This window comes from Larimichthys crocea, unplaced genomic scaffold (assembly GCF_000972845.2).
Source record: "Larimichthys crocea isolate SSNF unplaced genomic scaffold, L_crocea_2.0 scaffold380, whole genome shotgun sequence".
In the NCBI taxonomy this organism is placed as follows: Eukaryota; Metazoa; Chordata; class Actinopteri; family Sciaenidae; genus Larimichthys; species Larimichthys crocea.
The window spans coordinates 22,418-37,138 of NW_020854986.1; the positions used below are offsets into that span (position 1 = coordinate 22,418).

A 14,721-nucleotide genomic window follows, 5' to 3' on the forward strand; every position below is an offset into this window, starting at 1 on the left:
AAGTTTTATTTGATGTGCTGACAGATAAAAATTTGAAAAAAATCAAACTGATCAATAATTATTATTCATAATTATTGATTATAGATGTGTTGATGGTTTATTGATGGTTACTGTTGATGTCTATGTCAGCGTTTGAGGTCTGATCAATAAACAGATAAAGTTATTGCTTCTGCCAAAATAAAAGCACAAACTTGGACCCTCATTTTATTTTGAAAAACGGGAACATTATATTAATATTCACCACGACAACTTTTAATTTGTCAGTTCACTTCCGGTGTGCAGCTAAATGTTTGCAGCTTGATGGAGGCACTTCCGCCCCACCACAATAAGAGTCTCCTCCTCCTCCGTCACACTGCAGACCGTCCTGTCGCGGTGCGTTCACGGTCCGGTACCAGCCAGCACACCTGCAGCTCACCTGACGGCGTACCCGGTCCCTGCTTCAGCCTCCCGGACGGACTAAGACCCGGCCCTCTCACCGGGAAGCGTTAACTGTTCGCGGCGGGAGATTCTCGAGGCCACCGGCCGCTAACCGGCGCTCCGGTGCCGGTCTGTCCTCTCTGACGGCAGCCGGTGATTGTACCGTATCTGTCCGGCTGTGACGTCCTGCAGCCGGCTAACGTTAGCTCGGACATCCTCCGGAATCTCCGGGTTTAAACCGGGCTCGTTTGTTTCGTGTTTTCCAGAACCGGGTCCGGATGTTCCGGTTCACGGGAGACCTCAGTGGCCCGTTCGGCCCCCGGTAAAGCCTCCTGAACGGCGGAGACTCAGATCTGGTACCGAGGGAAGGTGACCGCCGAACCGCAGCAGAAAAACACCGACCTTCAAAGTCAAACCGGTTTGTTTCGGGTTTTACCGCCTTTCAGAACCGGGTCTGTATGTCCCGGTCTGCACGAGACCTCCGTGGATCATTCGGCGGCTGGTGAAACCGTCCGGAACCATGGGCACCCAGGGCCCGGGCAGGAAGAGGATCCCGAACCGGGACAAGATGACGGCCGAGGACGACGCTCTGAACCAGATCGCCCGAGAGGTGAGGCCAATTATCAATTAACACCTGGACAGGTCAGCCAATCAGCAACGAGATGCTTTGATTGCTTTTATTTTGTAGTAACAGACACCTCACAGTGCACTAAGTAAACTGTAGCTGCTGTTAGCTCATGTTAGCTCAGTTTGTTAGCCGGGCTGTGAGCTCAGAGCACCGGGGGAGTGTCAGTGTTTGTACAGAAGAAGAAGAAGAAGAAGAAGAAGCAGAAGAAGAAGAAGAAGAAGAAGCAGAAGAAGTCAGCAGCTTCTATGGACATGATGGCAGAGGAGAAGAGAGTGAAGAGGACGCTGACGGAGGAAGCTAAGAAGAGAAAAGGAGAGAGTGAGCGAGCAAGAAGCCGCCGGACAAGAGTAAATGTGGGACTGACTTTTAGTGGTTGGTGAGAGCTTGGTGAAATAAAAGGCTGAAAGACAGACGCCGAGCTGGAGATGATGAAGAAGAAGAAGATGATGATGATGGTGAAGATGATGAAGATGATGATGGTGAAGATGAAGATGGTGAAGAAGAAGAAGATGATGATGAAGATGATGATGGTGAAGATGAAGATGGTGAAGATGATGATGAAGATGATGATGAAGACGATGATGAAGATGATGATGGTGAAGATGAAGATGGTGAAGATGATGATGAAGATGATGATGATGAAGACGATGATGAAGATGATGATGGTGAAAATGATGATGAAGATGGTGAAGATGATGATGAAGATGATGATGATGGTGAAGATGATGATGTTGATGATGATGGTGAAGTTGATGATGATGATGGTGAAGATGATGGTGATGACGAAGATGATGAAGATGATGAAGATGATGGTGATGACGAAGATGATGATGATGGTGATGATGGTGAAGTTGATGATGATGATGGTGATGATGGTGAAGATGATGATGATGATGGTGATGATGATGATGGTGATGATGGTGAAGTTGATGATGATGATGGTGAAGATGATGGTGATGACGAAGATGATGAAGATGATGGTGATGACGAAGATGATGAAGATGATGATGGTGATGATGATGATGAAGAAGATGATGATGATGAAGATGTCTGTTGTCAGCTGTTCACCTGCTGCATCATGTGACTCGACAGGTTTCACCTGAACGACTTTATAAAGCGTCACCACTTTCTCTGTCCTTCACAATAAAAGCATTGTAGATCATTCATTCATGTAAGTAATCGATCATGATCACCTGGACAGGTGAGTCCAGTCTGTTCTGGTCAACACTTAAAGGATCAGGCTCCTGGAATATTTTTAAGGAGTCCTGGAGAAGCCTTGAATGTTGCTTCAGTAACCACGACAACCACCACAGAAGAAGAAGCAGCAGCTCGTTCATCAGCTTCACATTCCAGCTTTAGTATGTAGGACGACACACACACACACACACACACACACACACACACACACACACATATATATATATACACACACACACACACACACATACACACACACACACACACACATCTCTGACATAAAGATCTTTTGTTGGACTCTGGGAAGTGACGAGGTCATTCAGGTGTCGTTTCAATAATACAGAACGACACTGTGTGTTGGTGTGTGTGTGTGGGTGTGGTGTGTGTGTGTAATCGGCGTGTAATCCTGCAGCACAAACGTTTTAATCTGACTGACGACGGACACAGATCTGAATCAAAGCATCGTTCTCATCCACACTGTTTTTCAGCTGGCGTTCACGTGAACTGATCGCTGGAGGGACGAGTCAGACCGGGTTGCACCGCGCGCAGAGGCAGGCGTGTTGTTTGTCATTGGAAAAAACCGGGGCTTGTCCTCTGGTATGGAAGACGGTCCACAGTCCACCTGTAGAGACAGACAGGTGGAGAGAGAGACAAAGCCGCGGACTGCTGTCTGATGACGGCTGATGTTGAGCAACAGTTATAATTAGAATCAATGAACGTTGCGGCAATTTTTAAGTAATGGATCATGAACGTTGGCAAAACATTTAGTATTGAGCAGGGAACGTTGAGCAATATTTAGTATTGATCATGAACGTGGAGCAAATTTAGTATTGATCCTTACGTGAGCAAGCAGTCCAGTATTGATCATTAACATTGTAGTAAGCATTTAGTAGTGGACCATGAACGTTGAGCACATTTAGTATTGATCATGAACATTTAGTAACATTTAGTTAGTATTGATCATGAACGTTGAGCAACATTAGTATTGATCAATACCATTTTTTAGTAAACATTTAGTATTGACCATGAACGTTGAGCAACATTTTAGTATTGACCATGAACGTTGAGTCAACATGTAAGTATTGATCATTACATTTAGTAACATTTAGGATTTGAATCATGAACGTTGAGCAACATTTAGTATTGATCATTAACAGTTAGTACATTTAGTATTGATCATGAACGTTTGAGCAACCAGTAGTTTGATCAATTACATTTAGTAACAGTTAGATATTGACCATGAACTTGAAGCAACATTTAGTAATTGACCATGAACGTTGAACAACATTTAGTAGTGAATAGTAACATTTTAGTAACATTTATATTGAACCATGAACGTTTATCAACATTTAGTATTGATCATTAACTTTAGTAACATTTTAGTAATTGATCATGAACGTTGACAACTTTAGTTAGTGACCATTAACGTTGAAGCAACATTTAGTATTGATATTAACAAATTAGTAACAGTGCGTATTGATCATGAACGTTGAGCCATTTAGTATGATCATGCACATTTTAGTTAACAGTTAGCTTGATCATGACGTTGAGCAACATTTTATTGAGCATTAACATTTAGTAAACATTTAGTAATTGACCATGACGTTGAAGCACCATTTTAGTATGATCATGAACGGTGTGAGCAAACTTTCAGTATTGATCATTAACATTTTAGTAACATTTAAGTTGTGGAAACCATGAACGTTGAGCAATAGTTTAGTAATTGGATCATTAGCATTTAGTAACATTTAGTATTGAATCACAAGGAACGTTGACAACAATTCAGTATTGATCAGTAACATTTAGTACATTTTAGTAGTGACAATGAAACGTTGAGCAACATTTAGTATTGATCATGAACGTTTGAGCAAACATGTAGTAGTGATCATAACATTTAGTAACATTGAGTATTGAACATGAAACGGTGAGCAATATTTAGTTATTGATCATTAACATTTGTAACATTTAAGTATTTGACCCCATGAACGTTGAGCAATATTTAGTATTTGATCATTACGTTGAAGCAACATTTAGGATTGGATGCATTAACTTGAGCACTTTTATAGTGAGCATGAACGTGAGGCAACATTTAGTTAATTGATCATATACGTTGAGCACAATTCAGTAAGTTGATTATTACGTTGAGCCAACAATTCAGTATTGATCATTAACGTTGACAACATTTAGTATTGACAATGAACGGTGAGCAACATTAGTATTGGATCAATTTAACATTAGTAACAGTTAGTAATTGATCAATAGAACGTTGAGCAACATTTAGTATTGATCAACATTTAGTAACATTTAGTATTGAGTCATGAACGTTGAGCAACATTTAGTATTGATCCATTAACGTTAGACAACATTTAGTATTGATCATGAACGTTGAGCAACATTTAGTATGATCATTAACATTTTAGTATTGACCATAACTTGAGGCAATAGTTAGTATTGATCATTAACGTTGACAAATTTATATTGATCATTAACGTTGAGCAACATGTAGTAAATTGATCATTAACATTTAGTATGAACCAGGAACGTTGAGCAAATTTAGTTATTGATCATTAACGTGAGCACAGGCAGTATGATCATTAACGTTGAGCAACAGTTAGTAAGTGACATGAACGTTGAGGCGCAGTCAGTAGTGATCATTTAATGTTGAGCAACAATTTAGTATTGATCATACGTTGAAGCACATTCAGTAATTGAGCAATTAACGGGTGAGCAACATTTAGTATTGATCATTAACGTTGAGCAGCATTCAGTAGTGATCATTAATTTGAGCAAACATTGAGTAATGTTTGACAAGGGTCAGTAACGTTTTAGCAAACAGAAATGTGTAGGTAACCGTTCAGTACGCGGCACACGTTCAGTAACATTACTGACTAATGTTACTGAACAACGTCCTGAATGTGCAGTAATGCTTAATAACCTGATGAACAATGATCAATACTGTCTGAATTATCAATAATAATCAGGTTGGACCTGTTGGTCATCAGGCCGAGGCGAACGGGCAGCAAAGCGAGAGCGGGAGAGCCGAGGCCCGGAGATCAGGATGAAGGAACTGGAGAGACAACAGAAAGAGGTGAGGTGCTTTTATTTTGAAGGTCCAAACTGTTCCATCCTCTGGACCTGATTCACAGAGTCTTGCTTCATAACTGTGAGGGAAGTTGAAGTGACAGTTCATAACTGTGTCTTTCTTTAATGAGGGAAGCTGAAGTGACAGTTCCATAACATGTGTTTCCCTTTCTTTATGAGGGAAAGGCGTGAAGTGACAGGTTCATACACGTTTCTTATAGAGGGAATTTGAAGTGACAGTTCATAACAGGTTTCTTTTGTGTGAGGAGAAGCTGAAGTGGACAGTTCAGTTCATAACACGTTTTCTTTATGGGGAAAGTTGAAGTGACAGTTCAATAACATGTTTCTTTATAGAGGGAAGTTGAAGTGACAGTTCATAACACGTTTCTTTGTGGGGAAGTTGAAAAGTGACAGTTCACACACGTTCTTATGAGGGAAGTTGAAGTGACAGTTCATAACATGTTTCTTTATGAGGGAAATTGAAGGACCAGTTCATAACAAGTTTCTTTATGAGGAAAGTTGAAGTGACAGTTCATACATGGTTCTTTGTGAGGGAAGTTGAAGTGACAGTTAATAACATGTTTCTTGATGAAGGAAGCTGAAGTGCAGTTCATAACATGTTTTCTTTATGAGGGAAGTTGAAGTGACCAGTTTCCTAACACGTTCTTTGTGAGGAAGTTGAAGTGACAGTTCATAACATGTTTCTGTAGGAGGGAAGTTGAAGTGACAGTTTCATAACATGTTTCTTTGTGAGGGGCAGCTGAAGTGACAGTTCATACATGTTTTCTCTGGGAGGAGGGGGAAGTTTGAAAGTGACAGTTCATAACATGTTCTTGTATGAGGGAAGTTGAATGAATAGTTCATCACACGTTTCTTTTGAGGGAAGCTGAAGTGACAGTTTCATAACATGTTTCTTTTATTAGGGAAGTTCCAAGTGACAGTTCATAAAAGTTTCTTTGTGAGGAAGTTGAAGTGACAGTTTCAAATAACATGTTTCTTTATGAGGGAAGCGGAAGTGACAGTTTTTTAGAAACATTAGTTTTATTTATGAGGTAGGTGTTTGTGAAGTGACAGTTTAACATGTTTTCTTGTGAGGGGAAGTAGTTGAAGTGACAGTTCGAACATGTAGTTTCGTTATGAGGGAAGTTGAAAGTGGAAATTCATAACATGTATTTCTTTATGAGGGAAGTTGAAGTGACAGTTCAAATAACACGTTTCTTTATAGAGAAGTTGAAGTGACAGTTCATAACATGTTTCTTTGTGAGGAAGCTGAAGTGACAGTTCATAACATGGAGTTTCTTTATGATGAAGTGAAGTGAACAGTTTTCATAACAGGTTTTTTATGAGGGGAAGTGTGAAGTACAGTTTAACGCATGTAGTTTTTCTTTTATGAGAGAAGTTGAAGTGACAGTTCATAACAGCGGTTTTCTTTATGAGGGAAAGTTGAAGTGACAGTTTCATAACAAGTTTTCTTTATGAGGGAGTTGAAGTAACAGTTCAATACAGGTAGTGTCTTTATGAGGGAAGTTGAGTGACGGTTCATAAACATGTTTTTCTGTATGAGGGATTTGAAGTGACAGTTCAGAACAGTTTCCTGATGGAAGGGAAGTTGAAGGATAGTTCATAACACGTTTCTTGTGAGGGAAGCTGAAGTGACAGTTCATAACATTTTTCTTTATTAGGGAAGTGGTCAAGTTGACAGTTCATAACATGTATTCTTTGTGAGGGAAGTTAAGTACAGTTCATAACATTAGTTGTCTTTATGAGGGAAGTTGAGTACAATTTCATACATGTTAGTGTTCCTGTAGGAGGGAAGGTGAAGGGACAGTTCAAGACACGTGGCTTTATGAGAGAAGGGGAAGGGACAGTTCAGAACATGGTTTCTTCGTGTGAGGGAAGCGGAAGTGAACAGGGCATAACATGTAGTTTCTTATGAGTGAAGTTGAATGACAGTTCATAACATGTTGGCGTTATGAGGGAAGATGGAAGTGACAGTTAAGGAAATGTAGTTTCGTTATGAGAGAAGTTTGAAGGGACCAGTTCATAACACGTTTTCTGTTAGTGAGGGGAAGTTGAAGTGAAGTTCATAACATGTTTTCTTTATGGGGAGTGTGAAGTAACAGTTTCATAACAATGTAGGTTCTTTATGAGGAAGTTGAAGTGACCGGTTTCCATAACATGTTTATTTTCTTGTGTGAGGGAAGTTGAGTGAAGTTTTCATAACATGTTCTTCTTTAATGAGGGAAGTTGGAGTGACAGATTTCACGGCATGTAGTTTCTTTATATAGAACAGTTGAAGTGACGAGTTCATAACATGTTTCTTTATGAGGGAAGTGTGAAGTGACAGTTCATAGGCAAAAAAAAAAAAGGTTAGTTTCTTTGTGAGGGAAGTTGAAGTGACAGTCATAACATTTTCTTTATGAGGGAATTGAAGTGACAGTTCCGGCAATGTAGTTTTCTTTATGAGAGAAGTTGAAGTGACAGTTCATAAAAAACATGTTTCTTCTTATGAGGGAAGTTGAGTGACAGTACATAGCTGTAGGTTCTTTGTAGGGAAGTTGAAGTGACAGTGCAAGCAGGTAGTTTCTTCTTTGTGAGGGAAGTGAAGTGAACAGTTCATACAATTTTCTTTATGAGGGAAGTTGAAGTGACAGTTCATAAGCATGTAGTTTATTTATGAGGGAAGTTTGAAGTGGTATGGAAGTGTCGGTGTAATTTAACACTGTAAGGAGTTTGAAGTGACATGTAGGGTGACAGAGCCTGAAACAGGGTGTTAATACCTGAATACTGAACTATAAAACACTTCTGATAAGTTGGTCACATGGTGAAGGTGAAGTGTCTAAACTGATGATCCAATGAAGTGATGAGGATGAGTGATGAGGTCCCTGTGGGGCGGTTCCTGAGAGTCCCTGAGGTCAAAGGTCAGGTAGAGAGGTAACAGATAGTGAAGTTTTAGGGCTTGAGTAGTCAGCAAGGTTGGATCGAACCGGTCGAAAACGTCACTGCAGTGAGTAACTTCAGGATGTGTTTGTCAGCTTTGATATTTGAAACAGATTTTTGTTATGGTTTTTTATTTTTTCAAACAACAAATGCCCTGAACAACTCAACGCGTGGAACGTTTGAAGTTTGTAATTGCAACACTTTAACTCTTTCATGTTTGAATGCAGAGAAACATTTTGACTCTTTTTTTCACCTGAACTGAAATCAAGTCATGTGGTCAGTGCTGAGTCCATGTAAGTCCAGTGATCAGTGGCTGATTAATGTAAGTCATGTGATTCAGTGCTGATGTCATGTAAGTCAATGTGGTCAATGCTCCCCTGAACAGTCAGCGCTGTTCTCTATCAGTGACATGATCAGGACAGATTGACCAGCAAAGAGGACCTCTGCTTGACTCCTAATTTCCTGCTTTCAACTTTCTGCATGAAGGTGGGTCCAACTCAGGAGTTGCAGGAGACAGAAACATCCTAGTATATTCAGCTGTGTGAAGAAAAGACATTCAGTCTATCTTCTTGTTTCTAACCTTCAATCTCTCTTCTTGTTTCTAAACCTTCAGTCTCTCGGTTCTTGTTTCCTAACCTCATTGTCTGCTCTGAAATTCGCTGTCAGGAAAGAAGAAGGTCATTTGTCTGAAACCCATCTTCAACATGAGGTCACACTATTGAATAATGAATGAACGAACAAAAACATCACGGATGAATTGATGAACGAATGATTAAATGAATATAATTAATGAATAATTTCAGTTGTTTATGAACAACAGGTTTCGGAATCTCACTCCGAGGGAAAAAGACGTCAAGAAAACTACTGAATCAGCGACTCATCAATGAACACACAGCTGACTTCACAGTTCTTCAATGTCTTCATATGTTCTTCACATGTTCTTCTACATGCTTACTTCACATGTTCTCATTACTGTTCTTCACATGTTATGTGTTCTTACATGTTCCCTTGGCATGTTCTGTGTCTTCATTATGTTCTTTGCATGATCTGATGTTTTTCTTTGAGACACTGAAACCTTGAAATTCCCGCCAAAATTATTCTGACTTTTTTACAGAACAAAAAATAAACCATTACACAAATAACCATCAACTAAAAATATACTAATCTATAAATTAAAATCTAGCTTTATACAAAATATGCAAACAAAAAAGTTTATTAAGTGAACAAAAACAAATAATTAAAATTCCAATATCCATAATCAATAAATGACCTTCATGCTTTTAACATACAAAGTTTTCTTTGATGTGTTTGACGATAAAACATTTTGAATTATAATAATCAAACTTGATCAAAATTATTACCTTTCTCTATTAGATATACCGATGTGTTGCTTGGTTTTGTATCTTGATGGTTACTGTTGCTGTCTATCGTACGGTTGGAGGTCTGATCCACCATAACACAAGATATTAAGTTATTTGCTCTCTGCCAAAAAAAAAGCAAAACCTGGACCCTCATTTTATTTTGAACAAAAACGGGGAACATTATATTAATATTCACCACGACAACTTTTATTTGTTGTCAGTTCACTTCGGTTTTGTGCAGCTAACTGTTTGCAGCTTGATGGACGGCACTTTCCGCCCCACCACAATTTAAGATTTCTCCTCCTCCTCCGGTCACACTGCAGACTCTTGTTCACCCTGTCGCGGTGCGTTCACGGTCCGTTACACGCAGACACCTGAGCCTCAACTGACGTTTGTACCTCCGGTCCCTGCTTCGCCCTCCCGGGACGGACTAAGGACCCTTGCCCCCCTTCACCTGTGGAAGCGTTACTGTCGCGGCGGGAGATTCTCGAGGCCACCGGCCCGCTAACCGGCGCTCCGGTGCCGTCTGTCCTCTCTGACGGCTACCGGTGATTGTAACGTGTCGTCCGGCTGTGACGTCCTGCAGCCGGCTACCGTTTAGCTCGGGAACATCCTCCGGAATCTCGGGTTTAAACCGGGTCGTTTTTTTCGTGTTTTCCACGACACGGGTCCGGATTTGCTTCGGTTACGGGAACTTAGTGGCCCGTTCGGGCCCCCGTAACGCCTTCCTGAACGGCGGAGATATCAGATCTGGTTACCGAGGGAAGGGACCCGACGAATACCCTCCCGCAGCAGAAACACCGACCTTCAAAGTCAAAACCGGTTGTTTCGCGGTTTACCGCCTTCCGAACCGGGTTCTGTCTGTCCCGGTCTTGCACGAAGACCCCTCCGTGATCATTCGGCGGTCTGGTGAAAACCGTCAGGACCCCCCATTGCCGGAACCAGGGCCCTGGTGTCATCGGAAGCGGGATCCCGAACCGGGACAATGATGACTGGCGAGGACGACGCTCCTGAACCCAGATCGCCAGCAGAGGTGAGGACACATTATCAATTAACAACTGGACAGGTCAGCCAAATCGCAACGATGATGCGTTGATTGCTTTTATTTTGTAGTAACAGCCCACCTCACAGTGCACTAAGTAAACTGTAGCTGCCTGTTAGCTATTGTTAGCTCGTTGTTAGCCGGGGCTGTGCGCTCAGGCACGGCGGGAGTGTCAGTGTTTGTACAGAAGATAGAAGTTTCCCCAAGAAGAATGAAGAAGCAAGAAGAATAGAAGAAGAAGATCAGAAGAAAGAAAGACGCAGAAGAAGACGAAGAAGAAGAAGTAAGAAGAAGTCAGCGCTCTATGGACCTTCATGATGGCCGAGGCGCCGAGCTTGTGAAAGGACGCTGACGGAGGAACTAGCTAAGAAGAGAAAGGAGAGAGTGATTCGCGAGCAAGAGCCGCCGGACAAGAGTAAAATGTTCGGACTGACCTTTTTAGTGGTTGGTGAGACGCTGGTGACATAACAAAGGCTGAAAGACAGACGCCGCGCTGGATGATGCTGAAGAAGAAAGTGATGATGATGTTGTCGAAGTGCTGAAGATTATGATGATGAAGATCGTGATGAATGTATTGATTCCCTGTGTTTGAACTGATGATGACGATCGTGTGAATGTGTAGATGATGCTGAAGATTGAGATGGGCTGAAGATTGATGATGTTGATGATGATGGTGAAGTTGATGAGAAGATGCTGATGATGGTGTAAGATGATGCTGATGATGTGATGGCTGAAGTTGATGAGGATTACGGTGAAGATGATTCGGTGATGACGAAGATGATGATTAGAGATGCGTTGATGATTCCGAAGATGCTCGATGATGATTGTTACTGGTGATGATGATGTGATGACGTGATGGTGATATGTTGTCATGATGATGATGTGACGCTGATCGGTGATTTGACGAGATGATGAAGATGATTGGCGATGTACGATTAGATGGTTATGGATGATGCTGATGGTGGATTGTATTGATGGTTTATGAAGGAAGATGATGATGATGACCGATGCTGGTGATGCATGGTGATGATGCATGATGGTGATGATGCTGATTGATGATGGTGATGATGATGATGAAGATGATGATGGTATTGATGAAGATGTCAAGATGATTGGTGATTGATGTGATGAAGCTGATGGTGATGCACGAAGATTGCTGAAGCTGATTGGTGATGTACGAAGCGACTGACCTGCATGAGATTGATGGTGATGATGATGATGAGAAGATGATGCTGATGAAGCACTGATGATGATGAGGGTGATATGACTGATGATTGTATGTGTTATGTATGATGAAGATGACAGATGATGTGATTGATGATGCATGAAGCATCGATGGTGATGCACGCAGATGCTGAAAGATGATGGTGATGATGAAGATGCGTTTATGCGCCTGATGACTGCAAGATGCATGATGGTGATGATGATGATGATGTTGATGATGAGATTTAAGAGCAGATGTAGCTGAGATGATGATGATGAAGACTGTCTGTTTTTAAGCTGTTCCACCTGCTGCATCATGTGGTACTTCGACATGTTTCACCTGAACGCCTTTCTAAAGCGTCACCACTTTCTCTGTCCTTAACACTAAATATGCCATTGTAGATATTTCATTCATGTAAGTAATCGATCATGATCACCTGGACAGGTGAGTCCAGCTCTCTGGTTTTCCTGCATTTGTCAACACTTACAGGATCAGGCTCATGGACATTTTAAGGAGTCCTGGAGAAGCCTTGAATGTTGCCTTCAGAACCACGACAACCACCACAGAAGAAGAAGAGCAGCTCGTTCATCAGCTTCACATTCCCGCTTTAGTATGTGACTACACACACCCACACACCCATCCATATACACACACCCACACACACACACACCCACTTAAATCCACCCATTTTTTTTCTTTTATATATTCCTAACACACACACCACACACACACCACCAACATCAACACACACACACACACACATTATATATAGATCCCTCCTATATATCTATATATACACACACACACACTCTGAACATAAAGAGTCTTTGTTTGGAATCATGGGAAGTGACGAGGTCATTTCATCGGTCGTTCATACAGAAACACACCTGTGTGTGTGTGTGTGTGTGTGTGTGTGTGGCTGTGCCTGTGTTTAATCTGTTTAAATTTTCCTGACAGTCACACGTTAATCTGACATGATCGCTGACACAGATCTGAAGCCACAAGCATCGTTCATATCCACACTGTCAGACTGCGTTCACTGATTCTGATCGCTGGAGGGCGAGTCAGACGGGTTCACACTGGCTGCGAGCAGGGGTGTTGGTTGTCATGGGCAAAAGAGTTGGCTGCTTACCTCTGGTATGATAGACGCGTCAAATTTAACACCCCACTGTAGCACTGACCCGACAGATGGAGAGAGAGCGAACCACACCCCGGCTGCTGTCCTGATGACGGATGATGCTTGAGCACCATTTCGTATTGCATCCTTAACGTTGAGCAAAATTTCACGTATGTGATGCATTAACTTTTCCCCATTTAGTAAACTACTTAGTATTCCCGATTCATGAACGTTGGCCACACATTTCTCGTCTTTATCATAACATTAGTAACATTAGTCTTGACCATCAACGTTGAGCACACCTATTTAGTATTGATCATGAACGGGCTGTGGTTGAGCAACCAATTTAGTATGGACAATGAAAGTTGAGCAACCATTTATTATTTGACCATGAACGTTGAGCAACATTTATGTATTGATCCCCTTAACATTTTAGTAACATTAGTATTGATCTATAACGTGATCCAAACATCGTACTGATCATAACATTAGTAACATTAGTATTGACCATGACCGTTTAGCAACATAGTATTGATTCTATGAACATTCATACACCTTAGTATTGATCATTGAACGCTTGGAAGCAATCCATTTGCTATTGATCATAACATTTAGTAACATTTTAGTATTGACCATGAACGTTGAGCACCCATATTTATTATTGATCTTAAATTTAGTAACATTTAGTATTGATACTGCAACTGCTGAGCCCAGCATTCTAGTATTGCCCCCATCCAAAGTTGAGCCCACATTATTATGCTCATTAACATTTAGTACCATCTCGATTGATCATGAACGTTTGAGCAAACATTTAGTATGATCATGTAAACATTTAGTAAACATTTCTATTGATCCATAACCTTTTAGTACCATTTAGTAATTGACCATGAAACTTTGCAGCAAACATTAGTAGTGATCATTGATACGTGTGCAGCAAACATTTAGCTATTGATCACTTAACTTTAGTAACATTTCGCATTGACCATGACGTTGAGCCAACATTTTATATCCTGATCATGAACGTGAGCAAACATTCAGTATCTGCATCCTATTAACATTGTAGTACATTTAGTATGTACCCCATGAACGTGAGCAATATTGTATTGATCATAGCATTTAGTAACATTTAGTATTATCATGAACGCTGCGCAAATTTCAGTATTGATCATTAAGATTGAGCTACCATTTAGTATGACCATGAACGTTGAGAGCATACTAGTATTTGATTTCATGAACGTTCGAGAAAACCTTTGCTATTGATCATTAACTTTAGTAACATTTACGTCTGAACAGAACGTTGAGCAATATTAGTATTGATCATAAACATTTAGTAACAATTTTTTTTTAAAGTATTGACCATGAACGTTGCCCGCAATACTTAGTATTGATCCATTAACGTGAGGAACATTTTCCGTATTGATTCCATTTAACGTTGAGCAAATCATTTTGTATTTGATCATGACCGTTTGAGCAAATTTAGTACTGATCATTAAACGTTGAGCCAACATTCAGTATTGCATTATAACGTTGAGCAACATTTCAGTATTGACTCATTAACGTTGAGCAACATTCAGATTGATTTTCACTGAAGTTGAGCAACATTTCGTATTGTCCCATTAACATTAGTAACATTTAGTCATTGATCATGACCGTTGAGCAACATTTTATTTGTATCTGATCCAACATCCTCTAGTTAAAACATTTAGTATTTGATCATCAACGTTGCGCCCACAT

General features: G+C 40.6%; 1 protein-coding gene across 1 annotated transcript in view; it reads left to right on the top strand.

Annotated features, from left to right (window-relative positions):
• Window positions 1-8: 8 nt before the first annotated feature.
• LOC104934002 (uncharacterized) overlaps window positions 9-14,721 on the top strand; it is a 30,521-nt gene continuing 15,808 nt past the window's right edge. The window contains exon 1 of the mRNA XM_027276459.1: window positions 9-1,027. Within this exon, the coding sequence (XP_027132260.1) occupies window positions 938-1,027 (90 nt within the window). The 5' untranslated portion in view covers window positions 9-937. The remainder of the gene's footprint in view (window positions 1,028-14,721) is intronic.